The sequence below is a fragment of the Etheostoma spectabile genome, chromosome 2 (assembly GCF_008692095.1).
Source record: "Etheostoma spectabile isolate EspeVRDwgs_2016 chromosome 2, UIUC_Espe_1.0, whole genome shotgun sequence".
NCBI lineage: Eukaryota > Metazoa > Chordata > Actinopteri > Perciformes > Percidae > Etheostoma > Etheostoma spectabile.
In genome coordinates this window covers 18,927,497-18,953,481 of record NC_045734.1, presented here as the reverse complement: position 1 = coordinate 18,953,481, position 25,985 = coordinate 18,927,497, and the positions used below count along the sequence as shown (strand labels likewise).

The 25,985-nt window shown below is 40.2% G+C and overlaps 1 protein-coding gene across 1 annotated transcript in view; it reads left to right on the top strand.

The window, feature by feature from the left end:
- The window catches only part of LOC116700034 (E3 ubiquitin-protein ligase SMURF2), a 69,229-nt gene that overhangs the window by 24,078 nt on the left and 19,166 nt on the right, over positions 1-25,985 (top strand). Inside the window, exons 2-9 of the mRNA XM_032532869.1 lie at positions 2,481-2,519; positions 9,196-9,304; positions 13,737-13,870; positions 16,836-16,901; positions 17,293-17,377; positions 19,248-19,331; positions 22,597-22,808; positions 25,621-25,705. Of these exons, the coding sequence (XP_032388760.1) occupies positions 2,481-2,519; positions 9,196-9,304; positions 13,737-13,870; positions 16,836-16,901; positions 17,293-17,377; positions 19,248-19,331; positions 22,597-22,808; positions 25,621-25,705 (814 nt within the window). The remainder of the gene's footprint in view (positions 1-2,480; positions 2,520-9,195; positions 9,305-13,736; positions 13,871-16,835; positions 16,902-17,292; positions 17,378-19,247; positions 19,332-22,596; positions 22,809-25,620; positions 25,706-25,985) is intronic.

Genomic DNA, 25,985 nt, shown 5'->3' with positions numbered 1-25,985 from the left:
TTACAGCCACTAGAGCCAGTCCTACAAAGAGCTTTCCTTAGTAAATGCCATTTCTGAGTCTGTAGCTTTTGAGGAGAGAGGTGGGGCAAGGTGGAGGCTGGGGGTGTGGCCTTGACCAACTGCCACTTTACCCATTTGAAAGCCATGATGTCTCTCTCTCTCATGGGTGGGCCAAATTCTCTGGGCGGGCAAAGCAGAGAAAGGGGAGGTAACCTTGCCCCTTCCGACTTCCTAAGGAGCAAGATTCCAGATCAGCCCATTTGAGCTTTCATTTTCTCAAAGGCAGAGCAGGATACCCAGGGCTCAGTTTACACCATCGCCATTTCTAACCACCAGGGTAACGCATATTAATGTTAAAAAAAACTCCATTAAGTGAAATATTAATGTTTCACCGTTTTACAACTGCTGCTTTGACCACTCAGGCTCGCCAGTTTTTAAATAGCAAAAGGAGAAGTAGCGACGTAACACTAAATCAACATAACTTTTATTTGTTTACAACAAAACTGCACAGAGCCCCTTTTTTAAATAACATTTCCAAACTAATGGAATGAAGTTTATCCCTAAACCTCTGCAGCTAATAACCTGGAATACATGTGCACAAAATAGCTTTATGTCTATCTTCAAGGTAAAGGTTAAGGCCTAAGATGGTGACCTATTTTAACTTTGGTGTCTGATTTTTGTCTCGGAGTTGGATTGTCTGTCCACAAATGTTCCGCCAAGATTTCAGGCCTCTGTTCCTCCAGTTATTCTCCACTCTGCCGACAACACAGTGTCCGTTTTGTCCCACAGGAGGCTTTTCTGGCTGCCTCCGATTTGGCCTGCGCCCATACTGTCGGCTTTGGCAGTGTAATTTCCCCTGACAAGCTGATGGTTAGTGTTCATCCAGTTGGCCCAGTCAGTGCAATTTGATTTGTGTTGAGATCTATTCCCATGTTGTGATTCTGTCTGATTTGTCTGACTGTGTCATTTTGTTCGCTGTCAAGATCTCCACATGGAAGGGGTTGGTTTCCCAGGCCTTTCCATAACTTTTTCAGCAGTGGTGCTTGTTTCTCATTTGTGGCAGGTCCACATCCTCTAACATGATCTATTGTTTAATCCAAGTAGCCTACATGATGCCTCCAGCACAGCACTGTTTTGGCGTAGGGGTCCAGTAGTTATATAATAACTGTGGATTTCTGTGCTCATATAAACATCTGAAATGGTCAAAGTCGTGCCAGATCTTTGACCCTTTGTTGGATAACTCTATGAGAATTCTGTCTTTAAAGCTACTTAGTATATTCATAGCCTATATTGTTTTCTAAATGAAGCTAGTGCTTGTAAATAATGCATACAGTAGCATACAATAACACTTTCATTACACGTTTCAGAGCTTTATTATTTTTTTATATCTAATATTGTGGTGTGGCTTTATTAGACAATGGTAGAAGGGAAGTGGCAGATGGTGTATGCCTTTATATCCCATTGCGCTGCTTGGGCAAGTTGGACTTGCATCTTTTGTTTAACTTGTGTGTAAATCTTTAAAAAAAAACAGAGATAAAGGCCATACTACATGTGTGAAAGAAAGGGGTCTCCTGTACCTGTATTGATAATGAAGAAGTGCCTGCTCATGACCATAAATTGAACAAAGTAAATATATAACATGGATGGATGGGTGGATGGAAACACTTGCAGAGAGATTAAACTGTTTTCTAAAGTTAAGCACCACCTACAATTCATTGACAGTTGTTTTTATTACCTTTTTTTATTATCCTGTTTTTCTCCGCCACACCTCTTAATTGTTGCTGCTTGGCCGGCTTTGTCTCGCTCTGTAACTGTCACAGGATCGTCTAGCCAGCTCCAAACAAAGCATCGGCCTACATCAGGTCACATAGGCCCTCCAACAGGAGGGAGACATTTGAAAGATAAAAAAGACAACAGCAGACAAACCCAAGCACAAGCTTACTCTTTTAACTTTCTCAGTTTTTGTTGAAAGCCATTGTATGTTGTGTGTGTTGTGAACCCCCTAGGGACTTGCCTCAAACAGAAAAGAGTGCTTGTCTACTCAATATTTTACAAGGAAAAACTCTTAAGACTGGTCTCCTTGCCTGTGATGGGACGGTGAGGATGGACAAACCATTATGTTGGCAAAAAGACAGCAATAATCACTCAAGGGAAACTCCGTTAAGTTTTAAAGACAAAATAAAACTATAAATAATGAAATATTTGAGTTAGTTGGGCATTTACTAAAAATATTACAAGAGACGTTGAGTGCGAGAGAGTTTGTAATTTAACTTGCACAGAGAGAGATGTACTGTATACTCTCTTAGAATAGCTATTCAATGGAAAAATGACATTCAATTGAAACGTGACTGTGTATAGTTAGTGACAGCCAATTTGTTTGTGCAATCAGTCTCTGGCCTGTTCTTAAAAGAATCTTATTTTCCACCCACATCTCATTTTTAACCTGTCATTAACACCTCTTTGTATGTCTTCTCTTTCAGTCCTCTGTGCAAAAAATCTGGCAAAGAAAGACTTCTTCCGTAAGTAGAGCCTATTTTTACATGTTGCTATTCCTGTCCTATTCCCACCCATGTGCATTAGAATGGGCTTTGTCAGCAGTGGCAGATTGCTTAGCTTTTGAAGCTGTGCTGTAAATGATGTCCCCCAGGAGCTGTCTGTCTGTAATACACCCTGGGAGGCTTGGCACGCACAGGGACCCGTCGCTAACCTAACTTCTAGTAATAGGTATCAGGTCCACTGGTACAGAAGCACTAGACTTAATTAAACAGGGTTTAATTAAACTGGACAGAAATTACACCTAAAAGCAATTACATGAGAATAAACGCAAACTTAACCGTGTAGTCAAGGAGATATTTCATCCTCTGATTTTGAATTCTGCCGTTAAAACGTCACATGGCATGTCAAATCATTCAATTTTGTAGTGGTGGAAAATTAGGAGACTTAAATATGTTAGTAAGTGGTTCAAGTGGGCTCTTCGTAGCCTTGTTTGGCTTTCTATTAGAAAACAAGCTAATGATAATATAGAGAAACTGATGTGTGCTACACCATGGTAGTGAGATTTGACTCAAACATGTGGACATAAACAACACAAGTGGACACAAACATAAATAGATTGAAATGCTGATAGTTGTAGGTCATCCAAGGGAGGAAGTAGTATGTTTTCTTTCTGGCTTCTAATTTACTATTGGTTAACGTTTAGCTTCTTGCTATTTTTTTAACCTCAGTTTAAGTGATTAGGACAGAAGGCTATCCTCTGCCGCTATCATTAATGTATGAGGAGACATGTTATGTAGTTCCACTGATGAGAAATATTTCACAAAAGAATACCCTGAAGCAACCCAAAACTTTTACCCTAATTGCCAGTTATGTTGTGGTAAAAAAAGTAAATAGCAACATTGGCAGGGTATTTTGTTTCTCCATTAATCTGGACGTCCTTGAGACAGACAATAGCGAGTTCATTTTTGTCTTACATGCGTACAAACACACACTTGCATGTGCACACACACACACACACACACACGCACTCACATGCATACATACAACCACAAAGAGGGAAGTCCCACAAAAGCATAAGGGTGACTGGACAGGTTTGACTTGTGTGAAGTATCGGTGCCCAGAGGTATATACTCTGACACAATTAAAATACACATACAGACATGCACAGTCACACAGAGAACACCTGATAAACTCACTGAGAAGAATCCATTATCAGATTTACAACTGAATAAGATACTGTGAAAAACTTGCCTTGTAGTTGTAGATAGGTAGGTATAGTACATACACAAACAATATAATAGTGAAATAAAAATGGCATCAATACAATGCACACATACTGTGTATTGTATCAATTGATTCTGTGTGAATATCTCAGCCTACACAGGATTCTTTAAATGTCCCAGTTTATAACTAAACTTTATTTTCGATTGAGTTTCCAAAGAGTCCGCAGACCACACCAAGGCGTCCTTTCCCTCCGGCTTTTATACCAGAACAGTATTATGATTGGAGGTATGTAGAGGAGCATAACAAAGGTCCAGCACAGTACCATATCTTCTAGGGCAGGTAACATAATGGAAAAAATGACGAGGACTTATCCATAGAGCAGTGATTTAATCCCCCTATAATAAAGTTATGTGCATCAGGGGATATGCTCTACAAATGCGACATCACTTTTATGGTGCGTTCACACTCAGGCAAAACTAATATTTAATCACATTACTCGCGCCAGTCTAGAGCCGTAGACACTATTTCTTTATAACCACTATTGCTGCTTTGTACTGCTGTTGTGGAGGTACCAGAAACGCAGTCGTGTCTGGATTATTGACATCATTCGAAACGTTCAAAAAGCACAGTGAATTTCACTGCCTTCTCCATTAATTAATGTTACATCTGCTTGACTGCTGCTAAATGCTGGTTTTGGAATGGAGTTCAAGGCTTTGTCTGCTGCTGTTACAGCAGTATGGAACCAAAAACAGGATTAGCCGAAATTTAAATGCAATGGACGGTAAAAAATGTGGCAAAAAATTATATCATTATGACGATTTGTAATTATTACTTTGTTTGTCCGCAAGACAACAAGCAAACAACTTCTTAAACGCTATTTTCTGAATGAAGTTTGGATCAATCAGGGCTATGCTAACATTGTAGCTGCTCCATCAACAACAACAACAACAACAACAACTGACACATTTCAGAACGTAACAGGCAGTCCAACTTCCTTGCATTCTTTTCCCCAAGAAAGTCCGGCATTATACAAATAATGAGGTGCTATAGAGCTCTGGGTGTCCACAGACAGCCACAATAAGTGGTTCCGTCATTTCTGCTCCAACAATGTCAGGCATCAGGAGGATTTTGCATTGACCTTGTATTTAATCGCATTGCAGAATTTGCACAAAAACACCTTGGTGTGAACACACCATTATGGTGACTGATGTTGCACTGTCCATGTTTGCTTTAGGGTGGATATAAACAACTGTGATTAAATAATTATGAAAATCATCCTGGCAGATAAAAAGGGTGCAGAAAACAGCTAAACTTTTATAAAAAATCGGGGACATTCACGGCTGTACTTGAGTCTCTGAGGCTGGTTGTACTCCATGTCTTTTAAAAACAATTTGTTAAACTGGCCTGTCCTGCAAGTTGTTTGGTGTGGTTGGACAGGCCATTGTTTGATATATTGTTTCAAACTAGATTAATTAAAGTTTAAAAAAATATCTGAAAGCGTATATAAATAGGGACGTGACCAAGCTCAATAGAAGAAGACATCTGCATTATCACGCCACTGACCTTCTCTGTAGTGTCCGCTTAAGGAACTTTTTTTCAGATGGACACAGCAATACTTGCATCAAATGTGAAAGAATCAACTGCTTTGCTTTAGTCAACAAGTGTTTCTGTTAGAGAGGGGAACACAATTTGGTCAGACATAAAAGCTAAATTAGAATCCCTAGTCTCATATAAATTGGTCAAATGGGGCTTGAATGTGTCACTGTGACACATTTCCTCCGTGAGAGGGGTATCGGTGACCTTGCTCAGGACTCTAGACTAACTGTTTTTACTGGGAGCACTGGGAGCCCCTAACTGAAAATGTTAGGGACACAGGCAGAAAATGTTGGGGCGCCCACCTTAAATCAACCTGCCATGCAGTTTTTCCACAATTCCCCTATTTTGACTGTATTACTAATAAATGGTTTGGCAATAAATACAGAAACTACAATCCGCTTTCATATTTTAGTTTAGTCACATTTTAAATGAATGGTGCTTAACCTTAACAAATGCACATTGCAGAAATGCACAAATGTAAACAAAGTATTCTTATTGGTAGTTTACTGTATAATTGCCTCGGCCTCATTCCTCCCTCCTCTCTTTTTTTGTTAACTGAAATAGCAAAACACTGAACCCCAAGTTGCTCCCCAGATGCTGTATGTGTATCTGTCCACTGCTCCTAATGCTTAAGATGGGTTAAATGCAGTGATACCATTTCAATACATTATGCTGTGTGACGGTTAAAAAATATAATTTTTAGTTTTTAAACTTCCATGGAAAGGGGAGTACTGTACTGTTGTTCCCAACCGCACTTGAATGCAGCTTTTATTCAGAGAGAAAAAAAGAGACCAGTCGACTGTGCTTTGTTGTTTGGCAAACATTCAGCTGTTACACAAACTCCTGGGCAGTTTTCAGTGCTTGTGTTTGGTGTTTTTTTGGGGGGGGGGGAAATGGCAACTGACATGCACATGGGAGCTTTGATTGTTTGGTCACTATTTTTTAGTATCCGTTGTTTCTTCAGCTGGGTCTAACAACACAGCTGCAGTGGACACCTCCAACAGTATTCAGTACGTCAAACTGAACAGCGATCTGTGAGGACAAAGAGAAAGCGTGGCTCGAGAAGAGGAATTAAACGCAGCGTTCGTGCAAGAGGATTTAAACCCCCACTACCTCTCTAATTGCTAAGGAACAAATTAGATGAACTCCATGCCTCTACGCAATACCTGTATGAAGACAGAGACAGTTGTCTGTTATGCTTCAATGGGACTTGGGTAAACCGTACAGTGAACGATGAGACTTGCCCTTCCTGGTTTTGGTACACCGTTAAGAGTTGACAGAGATCAACAAGCCACAGGGAATCAATCAGTGGAGGATCATGCATGTACAAGACACCATATTGTGTGAACTATTTGTATGTCTAGTGTATAGTCCCCCTGACGCAAACTACAAAGCTACAAGGCTACTCCTTGTCATCTGCACTAGCCCACTACACTGGATGTTGTAACTTCATATATTAACTTTTGTGTGGATAATGTGATCCCGACAAAATTTGTGAACCTTCAAAACCTTGGATTACAACCGAAATTATGAATCTGTTAGTGGATAAAGAAAGATTGTTTAAAGCAAATGATAGGCATGGAGGGAAGCTGATTCAGAAGGAAATACAGACAAAAATCAAACGGGGCAAGAGACAATATGAAGACAAAGTTGAACAACAACTGAAGAAAAATAACTCCCGTATGGAATGGAGGGGTGTTAAAACTGTCACAGGGCAAAATCACCACTCCAACACACCGGTACATACAGTCGAGCAAGCAAATGCGCTGAATGAACACTTTTTGAGATGGGAGAGTGATGTGCCAGTCAATCCAATCAGCCTCGATGGAAGAGCAAATGCACCAGTCACGGTAAACTGTGAGGAAGTGGGGAGGATTCTTTCCCATATAAGGACACGGAAAGCTGCTGGCCCTGACAGGCTGGAAGGCACCATCCTAAAGAGTTGCTAAGAACTAAGTCAGAAATCACTTGACACACACAAATCCCAGTGATATGTAAATCAGCGAAAATCTTACCACTTCCTAAGAAACCCAAACCAATTGGACTGAAGGATTTTAGACCAGTGGCACTTGCTTCTGTTGCTATGAAGTGCTTTAAATGGAGTATTTTAATTAATCTCAAAATACAAACCAAAGCTCACATGGACACATTACAGTTTGCTTACAGAGAGAAAAGGGGAGTGGAAGATGCTGTCCAACTCTACTGAATGGAATTTACAAACACCTTGAAACACCTGCCTCTCATGTACGCATCCTGTTTGCAGACCTTTCCTCAGATTTCAACACTATCTAGTCACATAAGTTGATAGATAAGCTGATTAACATGGGTGTAAATCTCACTCTTGTAAAGTGGATTCAGGGCTTTTTAACTGTCAGACAACAGTATGTGAGGGCGGGGTCACAGTCAGTCAAGAACCATTATGACGGACACGGGAGTGCCACAGGGATATGTTTTATCAATAACTAAAATGCTGCAAGAATAATATCAGGTGCAGCTCAAGAAGTGCACAAATGAAAGCATGGCTTTGGTTTAATTTAGAAATATGTATTGTGTCAGCCACCATTCCAACTGCTCACTGATTAAGTTTGCAGATGCTGCTGCCGTAGTCGGCTTTTTAATAGGTAATGAACAGGACTACAGGACTGAGGTTGACCAGTTCTATGAATGGTGCAATCAAAACACATTCATTTTAAATATTTCGAAAACAAAACAAATGATTGATTTTTAGGAAAAGGCCCCCTCCACTGCAACCTGTTATTATTCAAGGGATAGTCATTGAGACTGTGGAAGAGTGTAAGTATCTGGGCACTATTATTGATTTCAAACTCACCGGGTTGGCCAACACACTAGCAAGATATTTAAAAGCACAGGAACAGCTCTATTTTTTTTCTGTCCAGATTTCTTCATCTTTCGATTTCTTCATCTTTCTATTTCTTCATCTTTCTGTCTAGAATAGGAACCTGCTGGACAAAGCAACTAAAATGGGCCGGAAAATTACGGGATCTGATCTTAAAGCATCACCAACCTCACAGAACAGTATACCCTCAATCTGGCCATGAGGATACTGGATGATCTATCCCATCCACTTTTCACAGAGTTTTCCCCCCTCCCATCTGGACGTAGATTTTGAATGCCCCTAACAAAAACCAAACGTGACATTACATCATTTGTCTGGAGGAGCATTCAGTTACTGAATAGATCACATATACTGTAGGCACATAGACCTTCGATATTGGGCACTTTTTTATTCATTAAATCATCTTATCTAGTGGACTGATGACTGCGTGCCACCACCAGTACTGTGTTGTTGTCGTTGTTTATGTTCTGTTTTTCTGTCTTATCTAAATCTTCATTGCTGTCGGATGTTGGTGTGATTTTATTTTCTTTTATTGTTTTACTGTTGTATGGGCTTAATGTTTATAAATAAAGGATTCATTCATTCATTCATTCCTTCATTTTAAAAACTTTCTTGTGGCAGCAATTGAGGCGGTGACGTTTCTCAATCCCCTGCCACTCCTCGCCACAGTCTAAACACACTACACCCATTAACAATGAATGGAAAGAACTGTGTTTTCGCCACATCTTGTGACGGCCGATGCCAGCAAAGTGAATGCAGCTTATCACTCACGGACCCATCCCCTCTCGCACACATTGACCAACTCTGGCAGACCTGCTCTCTCCTTGTTTACAAACAGGAAATTAAAAAATTACAAAAGTCATCAAATTTGTTGGTTGGATATGTGCAAGTAGTCGTAAGAAATACTCGCACTGTCTCAATAAATGTTTGCCTAATGCGACCATTTGGTCGCAGTCTGGAGCTCTGTTGCTTGGTTTGTAAAGTTGCAACAAAAACAAACTTTCCTCTGTCTACTTTTACAGGGTTGCCAGATCCCTTTGCCAAAGTGGTGGTTGACGGCTCAGGACAATGCCACTCTACAGATACTGTGAAAAATACGCTGGACCCAAAGTGGAATCAACATTATGACCTGTAAGTCAACGGAACTGTGGATTAGTGTGACATGTTGCTGTATACACCTTATCCCTCCTTAAGAATCAAATGCAGCGAGTGTGTGTGATGGATTTGTGTATGAGGTCACTCACCACCTTAAATTTGAAACAGAAATGCGGCATACTGGTTTTTGCTCTCTAGTATGACTGTGTTACACTGCTATGACAAGTGTTTTAGGAATGCCGATGAGTCGCCTCTTGTGTGCAGAAACACCCATCTAAAAAGCTCTCAAGCTGTTTTACGTGTGAACAAAACATTTTGGATAGTGAGATGTTAGACGTTCCATACCTCAGGCCTCACCAACACATATACATATGAGATTTTTGGGGGGGAACACAACTTGTAGTGATATGAATTCCTTCTTTATCAGATGACAGATTCTTCCTTTTTTGGGTTGTATAAAGATGGAGTTTGCTAAATAGTTTTGCAGTCCTGATCAATATCCTCTGTGAATTGGAATTTGTCTAATTTGTATTATTACAACTAATACATCACACCCATTTTCACACACCTGTTTCTCAATGCTTCCTGTTTCCTGTCAACAATAACCTCAGATCCCCTTTTTTACATAATGCTTCACCCCTTCTCGATCCCCAACTTCTTGGAGAAGTATGTTTCCCGCCAGCAACCCCTGGCCTCTTCCTCTTGTTCAGGAAATGGCTTACATGCCACAAAAACCAGATGGGAGTGTGGGCTTTGCAGATTGCCAACTTGCCACACCCCCAGCTTTAGGAGGTGGCGTTTTTTCCCACGTGACACTGATACTACCAGTAACCAGATGCCTCAATGTTATACATTATGTTTCATATATATATACCCTGCAAAAATGATAACTTTTAACTACAGTTGATGCTCAACAATTAATATTTGTGTCCTATGCAAAAAATGTATAAGGAAACAACAACCCAGCAAACATTTAGTTGAAAGTTCATGAACTCACAGTAGTGTATATAGGTCTGGTCTAAGCAAGTTGCCTCTTCATGCTTTGCCTCTAATTTCCAGCCTTTTTTTTTAGTAAAAACTCTTCACATTGCTTTGGTTATAGGGCTTCACTCTCTGCTCCCTCTGCTATCACTCTATATTAAATGCTGTACATGTTGCGTTGTGCATACCATGCCCCTTCATGCCTGTGTCATCTTACCAGACTTCACCTATACTGCCTAAGCAAGATTAGTTTTGTCCCCAGTAATAGCATGTTTAAAATACCACTGCTACAGTCAGCATTTACTCCCCCTTTGACCATCCATATAAAAAATGCATTGGCAGTAGTTAACTCACTCTGATATCTCTCTATTTAGTGCATGTATAGGTACTGAGCATTTGTGTGTAATTCAGGCCTGTATGTATTAACAGCAGAGTGTAAAGTTCCTCTTGTAGGACTAATAAAGGATATATTATTATTATTATTATTATTATTATTATTATTATTAGTTGACTTCCTTTATCACAACCTGCCTATCAGAGGCCTTGGAGGCCTGCATGGCAGACATACCCACCTACAGTATAATCAAAAAGTGAGTAACTCCAGACATTGATTAGTAGTGATTTAACCTGCAGAACATTTAAAAAATATGGCTTGCTTGGAAACGGGCACAGTTTTGGTTGTATATTCATTAAGTAGTTTCGTCTTTCTCCGTCTTACAGTAGGGTTCCACACAGCAAAACACCTTGCGAATTTCGGCAAGCGAAACTTTGCCCGGGCTGTCAGATGGCAGTAAAAATGCACAGCATCAAACCATCGGTAAATGTTAGCTCATAAATGCTCTGGTAACCTGGCTATGTAGTCTAACTGCCTTGCTATGCTAACAATGAAATGCAATGTTCGAGCATGCTTTTGTTGTGTGGAACCCTATCGTTAGACTGACAACTGGGTTCATCCACCTTCGAGAAGCACTTACGCCAGACATACCTACATTGCACCCAGAACTTATTGTACCTTGTCAGTGATGTCACTGCTTAAATATTCACAATTTTCCATCATGAGAGACCGGAAAAGTCTGTGGAAGCGTATGTCCAAAAGTGGAAGAAGAGAAGTGAAATGGGGTGGTCAGTTCTATGTAACAGCAAGGAACTAGGGAATTGAGAAAGAATGCTTTGGCATCAACTCAATTTATATAAATAAGATCAAGGTACTCTATATAGACAAGCCAGAGATGTAAAATGTCCACTCTGATTTATTTTAGTCTTTTATAGGTGTTAACACCTGAAGGCTGTCAAACATTAATATATATCCAGTCTGGAAAGAAATCTTATTTTTCCATTTCCCAGTGTAATGCAAGAAAAAGTTTGGGAAGCCTTACAGTTCTGGATTTTAGCTAATCTAGATTTAACCCCAAACAATACATTCCCCTTTCTTCTGTTGTCTGTAGAATTAGGTGTGCCAATCGTTATTTTTGGGGTCTGGGTGTGGGGAGTTTTTTCAAGTGTGTGTGTGTGTGTGTGTGTGTGTGTGTGTGTGTGTGTGTGTGTGTGTGTGTGTGTGTGTGTGTGTGTGTGTGTGTGTGTGTGTGTGTGTGTGTGTGTGTGTGTGTGTGTGTGTGTGTGTGTGTGTGTGTGTGTGTGTGTGTGTGTGTGTGTGTGTGTGTGGTCATCCCTATCCACATAATAATCAGCGATGATAGTTTACAATCTGTTCAACCCACCCAAATCTGTATAAATTTGCCATTGATAGTATGCAATACATTCCTCAGTACCCATAAAGTCATGTCAAAGGACAAGGTTTAACAAAACAGTGTTTTTGACAGTTATTGTGAGTGAAGATTTAACATGTTGTTGTACCTCTTGTCTTTAAATGTAATTGTCAGTGTTTCAGTGGCTTTTTCAGGTCTTTTTTTTTTTTTTTTGCTTAAAGATGCTTTGCACAACGCACCTTTGCATCACATTGACCTGTTAGTCCCACAACCACACTCTGTGAAGGGAAAAGAGCATTCATTTAGAACACTAATGTGTTTAGAGAGGACATTTGAGTTGCACCACAGCACACAAAATGCAGGGAACCAAATTGAAATGTAAACGTACAGTGCCCAATGAGCTTTGATCAAAGTAAACAGCAGCACTTTTTAAATTAGAAACACAAAACAAAGCCGTTTTGTTTGAATTCTTATAAAATCTTTGAGTAAGAGTAGTCCTACCTAGTGTGTTTACTATGTGTTCTTTAATTCATTTGTCATCGAATAGCGGTAAATGGCTAGCAGATGAGATCATAATCAACATGTGCAACAAAGCACAGGCCTAGACACATTCGCATCTGCTAAAGAGAAAAAGTGCCAAGATGCTAACCTCTGCTACTGCATCTTCATCAGATTTTCAAATAGCAACTGGAGACTGAGTCACTTGACACACAAAAAGATCCATAACCCACAAAGGTTGTAATTTTCCAACTTCTATGATTTGGCTTAAATACCTAATCTATATTAGTAAATAAATCCCACTTTTTGCTTGCGATGCACAGCATAATATCTAGCTTGGAATCAGTGATGGCTGCGTGTGTGTGCATGCATATGTGTGTCTCTGTGTGTGTGTGTGTGTGTGTGTGTATGTGTGTCTGTATGTGTCAAACAGTGGTGAAGCACATTTTGGGGACTTCCTCTGTTCTCTACGACTAGACAGACCTCAGCTACACTACAACTGCACAAACAAATAAGCACGTACACACAAGGTACTTTAAAGTCAGCTAATCCGCCTCATTACACAGTCTGAAAGTCTAAACCGCAAACATGGTTGTTCTCTTGCTGTCAAGGACAAGTAGTTGGAGGAGATGCAAAATACAAGTTTCAGTTTATTTCTTGGTGTGCCGTAGCTTGTTATTTTATTTAATTTCCATCTTTCATACCCTGAGGGTTGATGAAAACCTACTTTGTTCTTTGAGCTTTGACACCCTCCCTTGCCGCAATGTGCACACAAGCATGTCTCACTGGGCTCTTTTACATTCTATACCGGGGGGGGGGGGGTCTTAAAAAAGTCTAAAATTTCAGAATAAATATTTTAGCCCTCAAAGTCTTAAATTTGATGTGGTATTGTTTTCCAGGTCTTAAATGGGTTTTAAACTGGTTTAAATTAATCATCATCCATATAATGCTCCCTTTAATGCTCATTAAAATCCTTTTTTTTTATTTTGTGGTGTTGTATTTCTTCCTTTCGATAGTACAAAAATAATTCACTGTATATGTACAGAGTATTATTACTCTGAGTCACTTCTATTCAATTTTAATACATTTATTTACTTTGCAAGTACTCGTGTGACTCTGCATTTTGTTGTACTTAATGTTGTGATATAGGTCTTAATTTAATTCATAAAGGTCTTAAAAAGGTCTTACATTTGACTTGGTGAAACCTTCAGAAACCCTGTAAACATTTTGTCAGGATTGAAAACTTCTCCTCTTTACTGTCTTATTTACCTGCTTTCTTGCAGATACATTGGAAAGGCAGACTCAATCACCATCAGTGTATGGAACCACAAGAAGATCCACAAAAAGCAGGGTGCAGGTTTCCTGGGCTGTGTCCGCCTTCTGTCCAACGCCATCAACAGACTCAAAGACACTGGCTGTAAGTACCTGTTTGTGTGTAGGCTTGGCTGAGCCATGTTAACTGTTTTTCACACATGTATGCACACACATCCTGTACTCAACACTCACAGTCAGACAGACAAATGTGGGGACCAGACCTAGTGTCTCCAACAACAGAAAAAACTTCATGTCATGGAACCTTTCCTGTGCCATTGTTTTATCTGGCTGCAGCAGTTTGATAGCTAGTTAGCCTGCTGCTACATGTGTAGCTCTCTAACAATGCCGCTGTCCTATCCCCAGCTTGCAGACTGCTGCTGCTGCTGCTTTTGTGCCAAAAAAATCAATTAAATCAATTGCCACAATACTTTTTACAGCCTCGGAATTTCTGTCAAGGAAACAAATAGCTTTTATTCTTGGAGACAAAGTCTTGCTGATATACTTATTGGCACTGTTTTGCACAATATGCAAAAAGTTGTGTGTGATAATACAATCAATTGACCATAAAGTGGATCCCAGGTTGTGGGTAACATACAAAGGAACAGTGATGATTCTGCACAGACACATTCTCAAATGGTTAGTTTCTTGTTTGCATGGCTCCAGACTGCGGCCCCTGTGTTGTACCCTTTGATTTCTGACTCTAATTTTTTTCTGTGCAATCCACATGGCCACATACTTGTTAGCCCTGTCTGCCTATAGTACGTGCTGTCAATTTAACATTCTTTCCACACATTCTCCATCTTTCCGTCTCTCCATATCCCTGCTCTGTCTTAAACAAAAATGTCAGACCAGAACCACCACACCGAGTTACATTTTTTCCCCTTTTTATATATCCGGCCTTGTCCTTAAGTCCATCCATTTCTTCAGTCGCCCCACAACCACTAAAGGAGTTGTCTGTCTGAATATAATTGTTGTGGGTTCCCCCCCCCCAAACTGCATAGTTGGATTCTTCCATCAGTGTACATAGTTGTAGTTTGGTTGGCCCAAATTCAACACCAATTAGTGTTGTGTGTGTGTGTGGTGTGTGTGTGTGGTGTGTGTGTGTGTGTGTGTGTGTTATGTATTTATATATATATATATATTATTATATATATATATTATATATAGATATTATATTATTATATATAATATATTAAATATAAGGTATATAGGTAACCACCAGAAACCACAAAAGGAACTTGGAAGCCATGAAGACCTGGTGCCATACTTTTACCCCACTTGGTGCCAAAGGACCTGCCCTTAGATTTACCCACAGCTTCCAGAAACAGACAGTATAGGCTCCAGTGAGGCTCCAGACCAGCCACTTACTGTACAACCATCATAGCATAAATTTTACTTCCTCGTAGCCACAGGAAGTGGTAGGGGAGACAGATCATGATCTTTGACACCAGAGTGTCACAGTATCCCCCTGTTCTTGTCTTGTGTGCTGCAGACACATACCCTGTGGTCGTACCAAGATGTGTACACAAAACTTTATTGGAATTGCGTTGGTTCCTAGAAGTAATATTCAACTGTTTCAATCCTGCACCCACGCACACACGCTCTCTTGCTCTCGCTCTTTTCACTCTCGCAAACAAACCAAAAGGAGATCTGGCATGTTGTTTAGTTGCAGAAGTCTGTGTGGCTCTACACAGAACTCAAACTTCCTGTAACATCACAGACACAAACCTCGAAGCCCTCTGTCCTACTTCTGAACCCACAAACTCACACAACACACACACACACACACACACACACACCACACACACACAACACCCACACACACACACACACACACACACACACCACACACACACACCAAAGTTTTTCAAAATGACTTGCCTGACTCACATGTCAGTCTGCTTTGTTAGTTTTGATAGTCACTTTGATCCTAATGTTTATCTGTGTTAGTATTCAAGTGTAATGGGAGAGGAGAGAGGGAGAGGGAGAGAGAGAGAGGAGAGAGGAGAGGAGGAGGAGAGAGGAGAGAGAGGAGAGAGAGAGGAGAGAGGAGAGCAGAGAGAGAGAGAGAGAGAGAGAGAGAGAGGAGAGAGAGGAGAGAGAGGAGAGACGAGGAGAGAGAGAGAGGAGAGAGAGAGAGGAGACAGAGAGAGAGAGAGGAGAGAGAGAGAGAGAGAGAGAGAGAGAGGAGAGAGAGAGAGAGAGAGAGAATGGCGGAGTGTATCGAAAGGGACCTCATCACACCTCCTTCTCACATCTCGCCGAAAAGAAAACCCCTCTAAGCGTACGATTTTGAGTTCTCCCCAAGCAGGCCGTCGGGTCTTCCGAGAGAGCGCGAGAAGACGAGATCGAGAGAAGAGGAGCGCAGAACGAGAGAGAGAGGAGAGAGAGAGAGGACGCTGACGGAGTGTATCTGTTCTCGGATCTCGTTAAATAGTCCTCCCGGGCTGTTCTGTGCTGTCTGTCTGTGTTTGGCTGTGCTATCCTGTGGTGAACAGACAATGAGTTCTTACTTTCCAGAAAAAACAAGACTGCAAACACATTTTGTGTCCAACATTTGGGATATTTTGTCTCCAACGTTTTTTAATCTTTTCTCACAAAATGTGTGATGCTACAGAGTTGTTTCTTCTGCAAAAAACACTTGTATTATTTTACATTTAAAGGCACACTTGCATGCAGACAAAATTTATTACAGTTTTTTTACTGGCTACCTCAGTGTGTCTTGTTAAACTCATGCGTAAGTCAGAACGTCAATAGCATATTCTAAACACACACCTCCTTATTCCTTTCAATGGCACTGCATTGACGTTGCAAGGTTGTCGACACAGAAATGCAATGTTGTCTGGCAAAAATGTTGAACCTTGCACAAATTTTGCCACAACACAATGTGAAGTTATTTGGCAATGTCCTGTGTCCCTGTGCTGTTATGTTTTCAGCCTCCTAGTTACTTAGTGTGAAATACTGTACAACAAGTGGCTTATCGGCTTAGTACCTGGATGTGTTCATGGTTGTGAATGGGGGCAGATGCTTATTCACTGGTTATATGTTTGTTTGGTTTTTCCCTGCAGATCAGAGACTGGACCTGAATAAGCTGGGCCCCAATGACAATGATACTGTGAGAGGACAAATAGTTGGTAAGAAAAGTTCAGATGAATCCAGACTGAATGTCTTAATACTCAATGACTCAGTTCATTACCTAACCACCAAACCAGACTGGAATTTTTGTTTTTCCCTTAGCTTTGTATTAAAAAACAGAGAATATATATTTAATATCTGTTACCTAACAACAAAGTCTTCCATTTCTTCTTCTTTCTTATTTGGCTTTCTATTGAATTAATCTCACAGGAGAAAAGGAAATGGGAAGATGACAAAATGTAAAAAAAGCATTACTGGAACTTGAATCCACATACCAAAGGAACTTTATACAGAATGATGAATATATAATTACTCATTATATGAGCTGCACTATATGGGTAAAAAAATGTAATTGATCTGCTGTCGTCCTTGTCTTTGATAACTGTGCAGTAAGTCTTCAATCCAGAGATCGCATTGGGACAGGAGGGCCGGTGGTGGACTGCAGTCGCCTGTTTGACAATGACTTACCTGATGGGTCAGTATTATCACAGGTTTTCCTATTAATCCACACAGTACTGTCAGAGACAAATTAAATCAGTGAAGTAATCTATAGTTTGGAGGTGTGTATTGGGGCAGGGGTTAGTTTCTTTGTGATTGTGCATATATTTTAAAAAATGAGGAACAAACCCTAATTTCAATGAAGTTGGGACGTTGTGTAAAACGTAAATGAAAACAGAATTTATTGATTTGCAAATCCTTTTAACCTATATTTAATTGAATATACTATAAAGACAAGATATGTAATGCTCAAACTGATAAACCTTGTATTTTTGCCAAAATTCATTCATTTTGAATTTGATGCCTGCAACACGTTTCAAAAAAGCTGGGACAGAGGCATGTTTGCCACTGTGTTACATCACCTTTCCATTTTACAACAATCAATAAGCGTTTGGGAACTGGGGACACTTAATTGTTGAAACTCTGTAGGTGGAATTCTTTGCCATTCTTGCTTGATGTACGACTTCAGTTGCTTAACAGACCAGGGTCTCCATTGTTGTATTTTGAGCTTCATAATGTGCCACATATTTTCAGTGGGAGACAGGTCTGGACTGCAGACATGCCTAGTATCTGTACTCTTTTACTACGAAGCCACGCTGTTGTAACACGTGCAAAATGTGGCTTGGCATTGTCTTGCTGAATTTAACAGGGACATCCCTGAAAAAGACGTTGCTGGATGGCAACATATGTTGCTCAAAACCCTGTATTTACCTTTCACCATCATGGTGAAACACATGCCATCGGCACTAACACACGCTCATACTGTCACATATGCTGGTTTCTGAATTAAGCGCTGATAACAAGCTGGTCTTTATTGTCCCTGAAGTCCATGATTTCCAAAAACGCTGTGAAATGTGGACTTGTTAGACTACTGCACACTTTTCCACTTTGCGTCAGTCCATCTCAGATAAGCTCAGGTCCAGAGAAGCCAGTGGCGTTTCTGGGTGCTGTTGATATATGGCTTCTGCTTTGCATGGTAGTTTAATCTGCACTTGTAGATGTAGCGACAAACTATGTTAACTGACAATGTTTTTTTCAAATTGTTCCTGAGCCCACGTGGAAATATCCTTTACATAATGATGTCGTTTTTTAATGCAGTGCTGCCTAAAGGAATCGAAGGTCACTGGCATTTAATGTTGCTTTTTGGCCTTACCGCTCAGGTGCAGAGATTTCCCCAGCTTCACTGAATCTTTTAATGATATAATGGATTGTAGATGATGAAATCCCTAAATTTCTTGCAACTGTACATTGCGAAACGTTGTTTGTAAACTATTGGACTATTTGCTCATGCAGTTTTACACAATGTGTTGAACCTCGACCCATCCTTTCAATTGAACGATAATACCCAATCATGACACCTGTTTCCGCTTAACCTGTTTACCTGTTGAATGTCTTTTGTAGTAAATTCATTTGAATATAAGTTGAAAAGAATTTGCAAATCATTGTAATCTGTTTTTATTTACGTTTTATACAGCGTCCCAACTTTACTGGAATTGGGGTTTGTATATTTAACATCTGTTACCGGTAGTTTCTGAATATTACTAGCCTTACTATCCTATGAGACTTTTCTCTGGTTTGTAGGGAGAAAATGTCTTTCTAATACATCTCAATTTTCCCTGTGCACGCCTTGATGTGTTTTAAAAAGTAATACAGAGGGTTCAGCTATACGCACATTGCTGATTCTACTTTTTGTACTACTTATAAAATAAGGGATACATTGTTTACAATGCTGTTAGATGTTCTTAGTATTGTCAAATATGGTCAAAGGTGTCTTTTATGTTTGATTTTGCTTTACAACAAGTATGATGCTTTTTCTCACTTGTTTCTCTTAATCTCTCATGAAACAGCTGGGAAGAGAGGAGGACAGCCTCTGGAAGGATACAGTACCTGAACCACATCACACGTACCACGCAGTGGGAGAGACCTACCAGGTACATCTGCACACATACTGCACATCCTCAACTAAGACTTTAAAAAATGCAGAATGAAAAAAAGCGAGTCATGTTAAAATGGGTACTTTTGGCTCAATTCGTATTATCCCAAACCCCTTTACTGCCTTACATTATGTATAGCAGTCATCCTGAAGTAATGCACAACAAACTTGACCTTTTACAACAAAGCATTGGGGGAGGGGGGTCTATTTAAGTGTTTTTACTTTTTCCCACTTCCCTTTCCAGAACAAAAAACGTCCACTTAGCCGAACTCGCAACACAACAATAACAGTCTGTCAGTAATGCTGTCAATTTCCTGAGCCCTCACACCACCGCAACACACACTTATACACAAACACACACGCACATAAACCTAAATAAACTAGCCAGTTGGGTAGCCAGGTTTTACTTGGCCCCTGTTCCTGCATGAACAACTGTTGCCTTCCTACTTGGCCCATATTAGTGTAGCCGTAAAGGGAGTAAGCAAACGAATGACACCACACCCTCACCTTCGTACCCACTCTTACTACACATCTCTAATGGCCCACGGGGAGCCTAGTAGAACAAGGTAGGACAGACAGAAATGGTGAAGAAAGGGTTAAGTGGTAGGCCATTATGGAAGGCGGAAATGGTCACAATGAGAAAGAAGATGAGCAGGTAGGGACTCAGTAGGAGGAAGAAATTAGTGGATAAGTAGTGAAGAGGGGAAAAAAAGTTAAAATTTCAGTTAGTTCAAAAATAAGGTTTTGTCATATTGCTGAAACTGTCACTATTAGCTTGGTTTTGGCTTGAATGTTTTCAACATGGCGTCCGGGTCACAAATGTTCTCATTTTTTCAGCTAAACAGTACATTAAAAGACAAAATTCTGCAGAATTTTCTTTTTTTTTTTTTCCCATATTTTATTTACATTTTCAAATTAAACCGACCAACAAACAAACAAACAAACAAACAAACAGGGCTCTGAAAATTCTGCAGAATTTTCAACAGTGTGCCTACTACTACTACTACATCCGAATAACAATAAAACCAAAAAAAATAAGTGTTACGTGTCTTAACCCATCAGAGATGGACCTTTTTACAACCTATTTAAACCTTTCTGTTTCCCAGAAACGGTTATGACGTAGTTAGCGCTAAACCAACCAGACTCCATTTAAAAAAAACAGTACTTTTAGCGTGTATAGAGCAAAAATATTTTCAAGATTTCCTATATTTTGACCAACCATGATGTATGAGGAGTGAAAACTGGAGGAGAGAGAGACATTTGTTTGAAAAACTTTCAGAGAATCGTACTGCGGCCCTCCCAATCTGTGCTCCTCTCTAACTCTCACCATTCCACCACATACACACACATTGGAAAATCTGAGACGGTCTGAAAACTGGACGATACGTAAACTGTGATTTGAAAGAAACCGTGCTTGATATCTGAATGCCCATTCAGCCCAAAAAAGGCCAAAGCCTTGTCTTTGGTTTAAACTTCGAATTATGTTTCTACGTTAAAGTACAGCGATACAGCATAGCCCCAAAGAGGTGGCGTTTTGTGCGATGTTGAGCGATTTCCCGAAGATTTCCCATTAAAGTCTATGAGAAATTTTTGCAGATTTTGTGAAAACCACACTGCAAATCTTGTTGAAAGGTACACCATTTCCGGTCATTACACGTGTTGGCAAGGCTCTGGGACTAGTGGCGGGACAAAAAACAGGCGGAATAATAATGAGTATGGGCAATAATAATTATTGGGCCGATCGGCACACTGAAATATGTTTCTGAAAACATTTAAGGCATATCTTGATTCATATTTGATCAGCACTGTCTGGTTTGACAGTTTGATCGCAGTTTACAAGGGCAAGTGCTTGGTACTGGGATAGAGACTTGACGGCTCTAATTGGTTGTTTTCATCAGACGCAGTGGAATCTGCATTTGCCATTAGGAGCACCAGGAGGAAGCAGAGGGTCCTGATATTTTTTCAAAGATTATATCACAGATATAGTGACCGTTTCACAAAATGACTGACTTATTTTTATAAAATTTACCAATTGCAGCTTTAAGAGGAAGTAAAGAAAAATCATTTTTTCCTGTCTTGAATATGCAACAGCAGGTGCAAAAAATAGCATGTAACATTTTAGGTCAATTACTTTTTATTTATTTATAATCCCATGCAAGTATGTATCATGTTAACTGACCAAGTACAAAAAGGGAATATTGTGTTTTTTGGATGGTAACTAGTTGCTTTTCCTATTCTCAGAATTCTTTACTGGTCCTGACTGATGACAAATGCAATCTGGTTCATTAACTAGTATAGAGAAGACACATTGGAGGTGTAGATGGAGAAAAATGGCTCAGACTGGAAAAAAAGAGTAATATAATGTAATGTATGTTATAATGTTAATATCATGTTATAGTAATATAACATGAAGGAAAATCAGGGAATGTGGAGGGAAAGGTGGGACATATGATAAGGGGGAAAAAGAGGACATGGCAGGGAGGAAGGTGTGTAGAGGGAGGGTGGAGGTGGGTTGTGACAACACAGACAAGGTGGTCAGACATGCTACACACACACACACACACACACACACACACACACACACACACACACACACAGAGATACAGAAAGTGTCAACCTGTCTTTGTTTGTCTGTATTTAGATATGTGTTCGCGGGTCCTGCTTTTAAGTAGTACACAAATGCATTGCAACTTGTTAGAACTTTCTGTTTTCATTTTTGCAACCCATCTTCCTTTATATCACTTTAATCTAAACCATGAATTTATTTCTCTTCTTGAAGAATGAGGACACAATCTGTTTTGCAATAATTGCACTATACTTTTGTGTATGTCTAGACATCACAAGAACACATAAACTGGCTACACCTATGACTTAACCCATAGCACACAGATACCACACAGGGACACACTTCTTTGCACCCTTCTCACCCAGGTTCTTGCAAGCACAGGAAAACATGGACAGTCGCATACACTCACCAAAACTGAAAGTCGCTCACTCATTTAACACTCTCAGCCATGCTTGTATCTCTTAGGAATGAAAACAAACACTTGTGGTGTTCTTTTGTATCTTTTATTCATCCAGTTCACAGCAAAACAATTGGTATCGTTTTGGTAAAATGCTTTTCAATTTTTTTATTTTTTTTATTATTAGTTATAAAATATGTATTATATATAAACATGTATTTAGAAATTTTAACTTGAAAATAGCAGTTAAGATTACATTGCATAATCATAACCACATACACACCCTCTTCTCTTTCCCAGGCCAGCATCTGAGTACTCCAGCCCATCAGGGCGTCCGCTAAGCTGTGTGGTGGACGAGAACACGCCAGTGATGACACCTGTTAATGGGGCCGAGGCCAGTTGCCCACAGGGCGAACCACGGATCCAGGAGAGAAGGGTTCGATCGCAGCGGCATCGTAACTACATGAGTCGAACACACCTGCATACACCGCCTGACCTGCCTGAGGGTTATGGTGAGAGAAACACACACACACACACACACACACACACACACACACACACACACAACCACAACAGGTGTTTCTTCTAGGTTGACTGTTTAGCCTGACCTGAAAATCCCCGGACTGACCCCAGTCTGATGTTTATACAAATGCTGGTTACATTTGACAGAGTTCAACTTGTCACTAGTGTCTCATTTAATTTGTTCTTGCAAAAATTGCCAGTACATATTCAGTGTTGATCTTTACATGCTATTATAAGATGTTTAAATGCAACTACAGGGCAACGGTCCCTCTTGCTGGTTGTCAAAGTGTCTAGTCATGGAAAGGTTTACACATGGGACACCAAGTGAACACTTTTAACTAGCTGCTACATTAGTCAGCTGTAGTCCTCTGCAGCCTTTACCTCAACCTGATCATGTGATTGGTCCCTTTTCGTGTGTGTGTGTGTGTGTGTGTGTGTGTGTGTGTGTGTGTGTGTGTGTGTGTGTGTGTGTGTGTGTGTGTGTGTGTGTGTGTGTGTGTGTGGTCGGTGTGTCTGGGGTGTGTGTGTCCTGTGGTTGGGTGTGTGTGTGTTGTGTGTGTGTGTGTGTGTGTGTGTGTGTGTGTGTGTGTGTGTGTGTGTGTGTGTGTGTGTATCTTGTTTGTAGCCTGGAGGCAGTGATACTTTAAAAAAATATTCTTTTAATGATGAGTTTAAATTTATGAGTTTCTCTTTTTATTGTCCATTTTATTGTTTATTTATGTCGCTCTCTGTCTGTCTCACTATCCGTCCTTGAGCTCACTCACACTTTCTCTACTCACCCTCATCCTCCCCTTTCCCCCATTCCCACAGCACCACATCATGTCATCTCTTCTCTTCTCCCAAAGAATGTTTTTGCTTTGCAGACTTTTATTCCCACAACAAAGAGAGGTAGGGCAAGCAGGGTATTCATGTGTATGCTCAAGAAAGTACATTGGGTTATCTTAAAGGAGAATTCCGGCCATTTTTGACATCAATCTTGATTGCCATAAATATGCGTGTAAAACCCCCAACCCAAATCAGTGCAGGCATTTTTTACATTAATCTTGATTGTCATAAATATGCGTGTACTTTTGATTGAGGAAAAAAAAAAAAAAACGGCCACTGAGCTAAAACGGCAGTTGCTGGGGCATATTTTAGAGAGCCTTTGTGCCTCTTAACTGATATAAAATGCAATTAAAATGTCTTTGCAACATGAACAGGGCCCTTACATGACAACAGACTGCGTTTTCAACTCAGACATTGGTTAAATTCACCTACCCTGCTCCCTGTCTCAATCCTGCTGGCAGCTTGTCTGTGATAATCATCAAGCCTGGCTAGGAGCTAGTAGCTATCAGCTTCCAGCTAACGACAGGATCGAGACAGTGACCAGGGTAGGTGAATTTAAACCATGTCTGAGTTGAAAACGCAGCTTGTTGTCACGTTCATGTTGCACATATATTTTAATTGCATTTTTTGTCTGTTACAAAGGCTCTCTAAAACTTGTCCCAGCAACTGTCGTTTTAGGTCAGTGGAAGCTCGTACACGTAGTTGCACCTAGTCTGTGTTTCCTGCACTAATTCGGGCTGGGTTTTTTTCAATCGAAAGTACATGTATATTTATGGCGATCAAGATTCACGTAAAAAATTGCCGGAATTCTCCTTTAAATCTTAAGCTGGTTACACTAACAGCAAGTAAACACATTGGGAAAATACTGCAGGAGCTACACGAGTACATTTTCCAACATTGGAATGTTTTTTTCAGAAAAACATGTACTTTTCACAGTATGCAACAGTGCACCCCTTAATACCCACAGAGTATGTAGAATAAATTATTATTTTAATTGTGGTGCAGTATGCCAGTGATTTAGAATGGCACTGTTGGACCTGTGCCCCCTTTGAAATGTCCTGCTGTGTCCACTGAGGCTGGCCATGGTCGGACAAAGTGAGTCACTGATACCCAACAGCTAGTGAGCTTTCTTCCTCAACTGAACCCTTTGAACCAGTGGCTGGGTGTGGTGAGGGAGCGTGAGAGAAAGAAAGGGAGTGTGTGAGGGGGGGGGGGGAAAGAGAGGGAGAGGTGGGTAGGAAATGAGTTGTGCCAATAGGAAGTTAGGGTGGGGTTGGATGATGGGTGATGGATTAGCTGGTGCATATTCACACATGGAAACCACGCTGTACCAGCAGACACTGTGTGCCAACATTCATACTCTCACTCTCCACTTATCCTTGAGCTGGATGGAGCAAGATATTCAACAAGCCAGTGATAAACAATTCTCTTCTGATATGTTTTTGCTATCCCCGGGTCCCCCCATTTTATTTTTTTACTTGTTCATTAAGAGTATATTATTTTGATGGGTTTGTAATAAGTGGCTGCATTTTTCTTTCCATTTCCTTTGGTTTTGGAGATTAACGGGAAGGGATTACTTCTAGAGCACACACAGCAACTTTTTTAAGAGAAAACAAAGCAACCAGGAAGGATCAAGGAACTCTGTGCAAGGAAAAACACTCATGGAAGTCTTTTGATAAATTTCCCTCACATTTCACATATTTCCCCATCCTCTTGGGATAGGCCTACTGGAGACTGGAGAGGAACTAAGTGATTACATTGGCGGTGGCGCACACCTTAAGAAACTCTTCTCCCTGCAATTTGCCTATCACATAAATTATAACCAAATAAACTTCCCCCTTCTCAAAATTACACAAACTCACTGTTCATGCTTGTACCCACCAAGACTAGACTACAGAACAGCAACCGTTCAGAGCTTGTTTTAGTGATGTTTTTGACTTTTATGACATTAACTCCAATTAATTATCTCTGTTTTAGAGCAAAGAACAACTCAGCAGGGTCAAGTCTACTTCCTCCACACACAGACTGGAGTCAGCACCTGGCATGACCCCCGGGTGCCCAGGCAAGTTTTCCATCTTTATTGTCCACATTTGTATGTATTGTAAAGCTATATATAAGTTTATTTTGATAAATGTTATAAAGAGCTATTAACATTAGCATAATTATCTCAACAACACAATGTATTTAAGGCACATGATAAATGCTTTGCTGTGATGTCCGCCTGTATTGTTTTAATCCTAATATAAAACCTGACATGTATTCCCAAAACTGACGGGACCAAACTGGACTTGACAGGGCTGGATCAGAGCTAATTTCTCACTTAATTGCTCACGATTGTGTTA